The 11,441-nt window shown below is 29.8% G+C and overlaps 1 protein-coding gene across 4 annotated transcripts in view; it reads right to left on the bottom strand.

The window, feature by feature from the left end:
• Positions 1 to 2,944: 2,944 nt before the first annotated feature.
• LOC142330479 (angiotensin-converting enzyme-like) overlaps positions 2,945 to 11,441 on the bottom strand; it is a 102,419-nt gene continuing 93,922 nt past the window's right edge. For all 4 annotated transcript variants that reach the window (XM_075375746.1, XM_075375743.1, XM_075375747.1 and 1 more), the window contains one exon: positions 2,945 to 3,270. In XM_075375746.1, the coding sequence (XP_075231861.1) occupies positions 3,105 to 3,270 (166 nt within the window). In that variant the 3' untranslated portion in view covers positions 2,945 to 3,104. The remainder of the gene's footprint in view (positions 3,271 to 11,441) is intronic.

The raw sequence follows: 11,441 nt of genomic DNA, 5'->3' as shown, positions 1-11,441 counted from the left end.
AGAAAAAACTATTGAGCATTTTCCAAAGAAGTTAAGTATTTTTATTAGAATCCTAACCTCGTTTGGAATTATAGCTAAAGTTTTTAGTAAAATTGAAGTTATTGAATCGACGAATCTAATGAAAATCTTAATGAAATATTGACGAATCTAAATTATATACTTCAAATATAACAATTACTTGTGAATATTCTATCATTATCAATAATATGTAATTTAAAATTATCCTACGTCTTGTTTGTATTTGCAAATTGCGTGAATTATATCGAAAAATAATTTTATACAAATCTACTTAAAAGAAAAAAAAACTGAAGATAAATTTAAAGAAAGAATAACAAGGAAATTCTTCGGAAATTTTTTTCTTAATTTAAGGTAACAAAACACACAAATGATTTGAATTTTTGACATCGAAATCAGCTGATTTACGATGACGAGTTTTGTCACTAGACCAACCCAGTGGTTTAAAAAATTATTTTTTTCAAAACATCAATAAAAATTTGTAATATTATTTAGTGTTTGTAACGTCCCTTTATGTCTATTATTCAGTTTAGAAAATCCTACCATGAGAAATCACGATTTCATTTCTACTGATATTTTTTTAATATTTTTTATAAGTACCATAATCATTACAATCATTATTATATAATTGATTACCAATTGCGGTAAACTGATTACCAGTATCAAGAACTGAAAAAAAAATTATTAAGTAAATATTAAATTTATCAACAAATTTTTTTTAGATAAGTTGTGGGAAAATTAAATCTTATTATTTATTTTATTATTTTTTTTTTAAGCTTTAAGGGCATCAACTGCTATGCTCTTTATACCCTTCCACAACAAAAGAAAAAAATATGCTATTCCCTTCCGGTAAAAACGCTAGCGACATAGTCAATAGGCTTGTCTTGTCAATAGGGATCATCTAAACGAGTGACTTGTCATGGGATTAAAACCCCAAAAGAAACACACAATGGCAAGGATGTAGATTATTGTTCTTACCACTTAAAAACAAGAAACCATTTCTTTCGAAACGTTGTCAAACAATCAAATTTACATCAAATAAGACCTTGAAAATCATTATTTCAAAATTTGAGAAAACACCAGCATAAAAATATAGTTTCAAAAACATAATGACGAGGGTGTAAAGAGCCCTTGCCACTAAATATCACACATCACTTGTAATAGATGTTCAGAGAACATCAAAAAGACACATCTTAAAACCTGTCGTGTTATACAAAAATAAAACACAAATTATATTAAAATAAATTCTTCATAGAAATATAAAATCGATCTCTTGTTAAATTTTATCGCTTCGGTTTCTCTTTCGGCTATCCTTTTTTACTCCTTTTCTCCATCTCCCGAAATGCCTCGATATCGAAATCCATCGCATCTGAGTCCTCAGTGATAGAGTCTTCAGTTCCTCCGCCGTAAGTCTCGGAGGATCTCCAGCTTCTGGTGTCAGATGACACCGGCTCCGCTGGCGCATTCAAAAACATATCGCAGTCCAGACTGGATGTTCTCACCGCTAGAATGTGTGGGGCGGTCGGTTGTCTCGCCCTGTCCGCTAAAAGCATCTGTGCTTTGGGAGGCTCCACTGTTAGTTTTTTAAAGTTTTCCTTTTCCGGAATCATAACTTCTCGTTTCGCAGATCTCTCGGTGGAGATTTTTTCCTCCTGCACTTTTACTTTAGTCGGTTCAATCTTCCTCTCAGTTACTGCTTTAATTGTAGACTCAAATTTGGGCTTTACGGAGCTGCTTTCAACAGATCTTTCTACTTTCTTCTGCAACGGCTTCGGGTTGTTTTTCCTTGGTCGACTCTGCATTTATCCTCGATGATACGTTCGACCATTTTAGCTAAAGTTGGTGCCAATTCTGACAGCATATCTTGTGAATTTATAGAAGCTATAGGAGCAACCGCAACTCGTGCGTATGAAGCTGTCTTTGGCGTTCTGCTAAGCTCTTTAAAAAATTCGTTAAATAGAGGTTTTTAAAGAGGGAGACCGACTGAATTAATTTCAGGAAAACCTATTGCTTAACTGTATGAATGCGCTGAAAAATAGAGGAAGAATTTGTTAAATTTTTTCTAAGAATTCTATTTGTTGTGTCTACGTACTGATCTAAGTCTAAGTAAATGATCCATCTTCCATCATACAAAAGCCAATCGGAGTTGCATAAGTTATTGATAGACACTTTCTCCATCGTATCGTGCGGCAACGCCTTGTAACCTTTAAAGCAATATATCAGCAATGCACAGGCTGTACTGCTTCTCACTATGGAAAAGAGATTGGACTTTTCAATTGACTATTGTTGCTATATTTCAAAGTACAAAATCAAAGTATAAACCTAACGTTCACTACCAGTAAGGACCATGGATAGGAAACTTTCATTTTCTATGATAAGTTGGTGAAATTCAAAGTCAGAATACATAATGTCCTGTAACAAATTTCCAAATCCCAATAAAGGTCATGAAAGGTGAAAAATTAAGTATCGTGGATGAGCTGCTTGAAATGGTTTTATACTTTAAAAATTTGTGTTGGCTAAGGGCATACCTGCAAATTAACTATACTTCACTCACAGGCCATAGTGGGTGTGAGTTAAATTCTGCAAATAATATTTCATTTAAGATTAACTATTATTAATTTATTACATAAATATTTTTAACTAATACAGTTTTTTAATGTGAAAAAATAATTGGTCATTATGCTTACTTAACATGCTTAATTAATAGGCCATTCATAGATTGTCTGTATCCTATGAGTGAGACAGGGTACATAAAAAAAATAATAGTATTCAAGAATTCCCAATAACCAAGTTTCACATCAGGGAATCCCAGCAATAGAAATCAATTTTCTTCATCTTCTCTTGTAATAGAAATAATTTATTTATTAAAATGATAGATATATTGAGACAATTTACCAATAATGACTGTAATGTGAGGCTTTCTAAAAAATTTTAATGCCTCCTTTTTTTGAAAACAGATAAACATAACATAATTTATTATTATAAAAATAAAACAAAAACAAAATGTTATAATTTATTAAAAAATTATATATAAAATTTTTTAAACGATACAAGGAAACATTAAATATAAGTTTTTATATTTCATGACTTCATAACCAACCAGCTTGCTGTTGATTTTTTCGGTTCTCCTTAATTAGCCAGTTCAATAATGGATGAAAAAATACCATCAAACCTTGTGGTTTGACTTTACGTGCTTTAGTAACAATATGCAGTGCATTAGTCCATGAAGTTGCAGCACCTTCAGATAAAAGCCTCCTAAAATATAAATAAAAACAGTCACTAGAAATAAATCGATTACAAGTAGAAATCAGACAAAACGAAAGTATATAATTTTAAATTTCAGTCATCAGTCAGTCATCAATACGAGCAGACATGATTGAAATGAGTAACTGATAGGAGTACTTATCTCCGTTGTGTCATTCAATAGATAACCATGCATCAACAATAACTAAGATTTTGTGATTCTTGATTTTAATTTTTGTACTCAATTAACACTATAACAGCAATGGCAGACTCGTGTTTTTCAGTGTTTGCAAAAATTTAGCAATACTAAAAATGTAATAGAATGCTATGTCTGTCATGAATATTTTCAAGCAGAGTGTACCAATATATACATCCTATATTTTACACTGTTTAATGTTTCGCTTTGTGAAAATCTACGTAAAGTACGCATGCGTAAAGCAAAGTGGAAGTGTGAATGTATTCAACAGGGAATCAGGGGGATTCTGAGTATGTGTCCTCAGGTGAGGAATTGAAAATCTTTAACAAAATCTGAACCAGTTTATAAACTTAAAATTTGATAAACTAAATAATAAAATAGCAGAACTAACTGCTGCAAACATTAGTTTACAGTAGTCTACTGAAAAATTAAAACCAAAAATGCTAACTTACAGAAGCAATAAGAAAGATTCCATATCAAAATCAAAAATTTACATACTGAATTCATCAGTCTACAGCAATATACTTGAGTGGAAAATTTATAAGTTATTGGTGTCTCCCAAACAAATTGGGAAAATATGAATTTCTACAGTAAAACTGTAGAAAATAGAATCAAAAAGTGTCCACAATCTAAAGATTGTAAGATTACAAGATGATCAATGTTCCTTTTTAAATTGAAAGAGATATCTTGTGCACATAGACTCCCACCATTTAAAAAAGATAAAATACCATCAATTTGAGTTAAAATTCATATCAAGAATGACAAAAGTGAAATAGCTAGTTGCTGACAAAAACAAAAGAAACACTCATTCAACCTATCTGAATCAGGTCCTATTGATAAGCAACATATATATAAACAAGCATTTGACAACATATAATAAAGAACTCCTTTGCAAGATGAGGAAACCTAAAAAAGAAAATATGCTGGTGTCAGTATGAGTGAAAGAAACAAAGATTCTTCTTTAGACAAGAACAGAAATATTAATGGAATGTGACTGAAAACTACTATAGGTAGAATTATGTGTTTGTTTATATTATTATTATTGCTATTAAGTTGTAATTACTAATATTATATTTGGATCTCTTTTGTTTTGATATATTTTCAGTACATAAATAAGTATGTTTTAAGTACATATATTATGTTTAAAACAAGATATATTTTATTATATGTATTTTAATATAAATATTTTTAATTTAGTTTTCTATGTTATTATTACTGCCTATAATTAGGCCGATGTTGAGAGATTTAAAAATTAATATACAGTAAAATCTCTCATGGAGACCACCTCTATAAGACAATCACCTCTTAAAAGACCAGTATTTCTCGAAATGTAAATAAATTCGCTAATTTGTTGTCATTTTTTTTTTTTTTGTATAAAACTAGATGTTGGTCACAAATTTAATAGCAGATCAAGAGAAAGTCTTAATTCTATTACAAAAACTTTTCAATCATTTAAAAAGATAAGACAAGAAAATGCAAATTTAAATCGTGTACAGAAATACACTGCTTATTCATTCATTTTTACCAACTTGTACAAAGTAAATAAAGTATTGTGATTGCAAAAAAAATTTCGGTTTTCAGATTTCAATGGAAATATCCATTTTGACCATCCCTGAATCCATTTTGACTAGCTTTGGCATGACGTCTGTTCAAACATATGAATGTATCCCGTATAACTCAAAAATGATTGGCTGTAGGATGTTGAGACAACTAGCTGTGCACCTCCCCTTTAATTGCAATCAACTGAACCAAAAGTGTCCAAAAAAGTCCAAAATCTAAAAAATGTGGATTTTGGACATTTTCTTAACTGCAGTAATAAGCTTTTCAATGAGCTTTTCAACGATATATCATAAGTGTTACTTATTTTCATTGGTTCCAGAGTTATAGCCAAATCAAATTTTAAATATTGAAATATTTGGATCTTACAGGGGAAGGTCTGATTCAGTTCAAAGACTTCATCTCACTTTTTAACTTTTTTTAAAATTTAAATGTACTGATTTATTAATAATAATTATTAACCCATGATTGTAAAAACATTTTACAATAACTAATAATTCAATAATAACAATAAATTTGGTAAAACATCTGATTATTTAATATAATTGAAAAATATAATTTACAATTGTATTATTTTTGGATTTTCTATGTCAATTTTATTTAATTGTTCTGGAATTTCTGTTTGATTTTATCTACATTAAAGTTAACTACAGAGTGACTAAAAAATAGGCCATCACAAGAACAATGTATACACTGAGGCATAAATGCCTGATCTTTAATAAATTGCAAAAAATTCTTATCTTTTAGTTCATTACGCCTCTGATATGTTGGATAATATTCTCCCTATGTCTGAGTTGATAATCATTTCGTTTATTTGTTTTTTGTTGCCGGTCATTTAATTGTTCTTTGGTTTAATATAATTCTTCTGATCTTAATTTGTGTACATGTTCTCTAGTTTACAAATATTCTCTCTCTTTATATTCATCATCCTCTCCTAATTTTTTTATTCTTTCTTTGGTTTTAACATTTTCTTCCCCTTCATATTCATCTTTTTGTCGTTTTTTGAGATATAATTCTTCATCTTTCTTTTTCCTTATAATTGTTTCTTTTTCATTTTTGATAATTCACCAAATAATCCCATAATAAAAACCGAATATTTTATACCATAAAGTCAAAATTAACATTTGTAACCAGTATATAGGAGTTCACTAAACGGAATAGTTTTAATTATTATTAACTATTTATATGACACACCAGAAATCTAAAAAATTTGTTTCAGCAACTCACACAGATATGAATAATACTGATCTAGCAATACGAATAATAAAGGGACTTTTACTCTACCCTAATATTTCATGTAAGATTGTTGAATTAATAATTGTATACATATTTGATGTTAAAAACTAATATTTCAGCAACTGTGTAACTATCCACTTTAATAACGAACTGGAGCATCATATCTCACTTTCAAATGAAATAAGTTTAAATGAAGTGCAGCAAAGAATGTATATATGTAATTTAATAGGTGTACAAGGAAGTCATGTGATGTCCACATCAGATTTTTATCGTCACGTATCCCAAGATGTTTATCATAACCTACTTCATAGAATATAACATTCTAATGTTATATAGGCAAATTAAAACATTGTTATGTCTTGCCAAGCAATTGGTGGCAGACTTCAGTTCTGATTGGTGGCAGACTTCAGTTCTGATTTGTCACTACTGGACTCAGTTATTCAGTTGAGTTATACATGTAATCATATGTCTTGGTTTAACGATCATGTTTTCATGTACTTTTTTTATCATTTTTATCACTGTACAGTTTTTTTTTTAAATTTCATTAGTAAAATGTAAGGAAAAACAAAATCAAAAAATTAAATTTCGAAATGTGATTAAAGATTATTGAAAATGCTGGCTGTGACTGTCACAAAGAAAATTAGCAGAAAAATACAATTGTGATAAAACACAAATCCAAAAAATTTTAAAAGAAGAATGGTTTAAAAATACTAATAAAAATATAAAAAAGAAACTTTTCAACTTTACAAAGAAGTGAATGATTTCACTTTGGCTTGATTTGAAGCCAAATATTCAAATCGTACGCCTATTAACATTTACAGGAAGCAGTGATAGATGGAAAATTCTGTCGCCGAAACAATATTACTTTAAATAATTTGTTTGGTGAAAGTGAATTCGTCAGTGAAAATGTAGAGGCAGAGTGGTTTCAACAGTTGTCATCGTTAATAAAAGACTATGATACAAAGACATTTTCAATGCTGACAAAACGGGGCTTTTTTATCAAGCTTTACTGACTAAGTCACTGATGCGTACAGACTAAAAAAGTAAAACAAAGAATAACAGTGATGTGTGTCAGTGTTGTAGGAGAAAAAACCTCCATTAATAATAAATAAACAATTTGTACGGACAAGATGTTTAAAAAACCGAACTGAAAGTAGAATAATATGCAAATTGAAAGGCTTGAGAGATAGGCTTGATTTTCACCGAATGGACTGAAGATTCAATAGAAAAATGAAAAAAAAAAAACAGAAGAAAAGTGCTGCTAATTTTTGACAATGCCCCATGTCTCCAGAAATTACCTTTAACATTTTTTTATTGTTATTTTTTGCTAACAATACAAGTTACAACCATTAGATCTTTGAGCAATTCAGTTGTTTAAACTTCTTTATCGCCATCGAATAATGACTACTCTTGCAGCCATTATCGGACTCAATTCAAAATGTGTATGACTTGATTAAAAAAATGTCTTTGCTGGATTTAGTGGAATATGTAAAGAAGCATAGATTAGTGAGGATGAAAAGATAGTAAAAAGGTGTTTTAAGAAGGTGGTATTGCTTTTGGGTTATCTGAGAAAAAATTTGAACGAAGAAACTTAATTCAAACTGAAAATAAAGTTGTAGAACTAGGTCAGCAGATCGGCACAGACATTAATGTTCACTTTAATGAAGATGAGAGATTAAAGAGATGTAAATGACTGGGAGAAAGAAGTTCTGGATAACCATGCTAATGCTTCTACATCGAAAGATGTGGAAGAGGCTTAGATTGAAGAAAAACCGCTGTTTCTTTAGTTGATGCTTTAAATTGTATCAACAAATTAAAACAATTAGATCGTAATGTTGGAAATAATAAAATCATCAACTTGTGTTAGAAAAGGAAGTGATTTGGCAAAGTCAAGTAGGAAGACTTCGCTGTATAAATACTTCAAGTAGAAAGCGTTGTTATTAAAGGTTAGTAAATAAAATTTATGTTAAATACTGTATTTGGTATTTACAGTATTTTTCAATGCGCATTTCATTTGCTTAAAATAGAAAATTAATTATCCCCTCATTTAAAGTATTTACTTTAATATTCGATTTTTGTTTCCATTATACAAATTTTATTAATGTGTTCTGAGAACCTGTTTTCATATTTTTATTAGTATTTTTTTTTCTTTTCCATTATTCTCATCAACCGAACTGTCATTGTTAGTAATATGTATATAGTTTGACTACATTTTGTAATTTTAATGAAAGGAATCTGTTCTATACTTCCAATAACATTTTTTTTTTTATTAGAATATTGATTTCCAAAACTTGTAACAAGAATTATTACAGCCAAACCAACATACCTTTAAGAAATTATTATGACCACACTGACAGTCATGTTTCTAAGGTGACCTCTACAAAAGATCAAAATTGTCTGGAACCAGGGATGGTCATCTTAGGGAGACTTCATTATATATTGAAACATTAATATATATTGAAACTACTAAGATGGAGATGAAATCAGACATATCTTTAGATGTACTTGCGATGTCAGGTTTTGTTAGTTGTATAAATATTCCTACTGGAATGTAAGCAGATAGAGCCACATGTTTGGACCATATGTTTGTGAGACATCCAAAAATAAAGGAAATAAAATCTGCTGTAGTTAAAACACGATTTACAGATCACAATAGTGTAGCTCTAGCCATCTCAAACAATTTTTTAATAAATTCTAGTACAACTGCAATGCAAAAGTAAATTCCACATGGACAATAATTTGTTATTAAAACACTTACAGATGCAGGATTGGAACCTAGTAGTTTATGAGGCAGATGTTAACATTAGTACAAACAGGTTTAATAAAATTATTAGGGGCTGCCTATATTAAAAAAAAAAAAAATTAGGACTCAAAGAGCATGACATAAAAAATTAAAATCCTGGAAAACCACAGGATTAGTTAGGTCAATTAGGAAGCGTGAAAAAATGAGTAAACTTGTTTTAAAACAACCCTTTAACCTTGAAAAAGATAATAAAAAAATATATAGCAACATTGTATATAGTTTAATTAGAACCACTAAGAGAAATTATTTCAGGAGAAATTAAATGAAGCAGGCTCAAATTCAATAATTATCTGGGAATCTCTAAATAAACATCAGGAATTCCCAATATAATAATATATTGGGAATTGAAATCGGAAAGTGAATGCAGCTTTGCATATTAAGATGACAGATGAATTCAATGATTATTCTTCACAAGTGAGACATAATTTTGCTAAGGGTAATCGCTCGGGAGGACTACCAGTAGTTTTTTTTTTGAGGCGAAAAACGCCTGCGCGTTATCATCGCCCAGAATTTTTTTTAATAAAAAAATAAAAGAAAATAAAGCTAATCTAAAAAAATGAATAAAACTTACAACTAATCTCACAGATAAAATCTAAAATAAAACCAAAAGCGAATAGAATTCAACAAATTCCGAGATGGATGTAAAGGGCCCATTCTCGGATAACAATAAAACTAAAAACCATAAAAGATCTAACATAAAACTTAAAACTAGGTTAAAAACTAAAATAACAAAATTAAAAAACTTAAAACTAATATAAATTATGTAATAAAAAATTAAAACTAAGTTAAAAACAAAAATTAAAAAAGTGAAATAAAACTTAAAACTAATATCACAGATGGAGTCTTTAAAACATGAAAGCTAAAATAATAAAAAAAGGAAACTATATAAAATTTAACAAATTCCGATAGGGAGTGTAAAAGTCTGCCTACTCGGATAACAAAAAATCAAAAACACAGAACCAAAAAAATTAAAATTAAAAGTAAAATTAAAAAAAATAAAAAACTTATAACTCTCAGCATAAAAAATATACACGACAATATTAAATTTTTTGTATTAACCCACAACTACGCAAAAATATTAACATCTGGTTTAAAATTTCATTATCATTGTACAAGACACCACGGATGTTTCTGGGTAGATTAAATTTACGACGCAATGCCGCATGACATATGCATTCTATGATTATGTGCTGCACAGTCATGCGGCTGTTGCATTGTGCGCATAGGGGTGTATGTCCTCCTGACATCAGGTACTTGTGTGTGACCTTCGTATGCCCTATCTGCAATCGACAGAGGACTACTTCCTCACGCCGAGTTTTTCTGCATGAGGAGTCCCATGGCAACACAGAATCTTTAATCTGCCGGAGTTTATTATCAAAGGTAGCCATCCAGTCACCTTGCCACCTTGCTCTCAGTGATTGTTTTACACAGTTAATAAAATCAGAATTAGCAACTCGGGTGGTGAAAGGAGGCTGATTACATGCTTCTTTGGCAGCGGAATCTGCATGTTCATTACCTGGAATCTCTACATAGTTAGTGAAAATTATAGTGATTATCATATGACCTGGAAATTTAGGGAAGCATTTGATTTGCAGATAATATCTGTGAATGATCTTATTTACTACATGGGAAAATTACAGGATGTATCCGCCCCTGGATATGATCAAATACAGTCTTTGTTTGTAAAAGAGTTTATAAAAGTTTTTCTCAAACCTCTTTTACAAATGTTTAATCTAAATTTGTTATAAGGTATCTTCTCTGAAGTCTTTAAATTGGTGAAAATTGTTCCTGTGTTTAAGAATAATGAATACACTAGCAGATCCCACTATCGCCAAATCTCCTTTCTAACTGTACTCTCTAAAATTTTGGAGAAAATAATAAAAGATCAATTGTTCAGACTCTTAAAAAGGAACAAAATAATAACAAACATCCAATATGGGTTTAGATAGAGAAAAAATATTAATGATGCTCTATTTATATTAAATGCAAATAAATATCAATAAGGTGATTAATAAAAGCAAAAACTGTTTAATTACATTTTTAGACTTGGCTAAGGCATTTGACACTGTGCACAGGGAAAAACATATAGATAAACTACACCTAACTGGTGTTAAAAATAGGACTTTCAACCTATTTTAAGAACAGGAAGCAAATTGTAACATTGTATGGTGTAGTAAACAGCATACATGATGTAGCTTTTACTCATCTACATCAATGATACCTCAAAAACTGATATCAGAGGTAAAATATTTCTATTTACTGATGAAACTGCTAAGTTTCCTGAGGGTGATGATTGGGATTCAGTTTACCTCTCTGCTCAATGGGATCTTGCAAAGTTGAAATCATGATTTGATCATAATATTTAATTTTAATTAAACCTAATGAAAATAA

This window comes from Lycorma delicatula, chromosome 9, assembly GCF_047948215.1.
Source record: "Lycorma delicatula isolate Av1 chromosome 9, ASM4794821v1, whole genome shotgun sequence".
Lineage (NCBI taxonomy): Eukaryota > Metazoa > Arthropoda > Insecta > Hemiptera > Fulgoridae > Lycorma > Lycorma delicatula.
The sequence above is the reverse complement of the archived record's forward strand: the minus strand, read 5'-3'. Positions and strand labels throughout refer to the sequence as shown.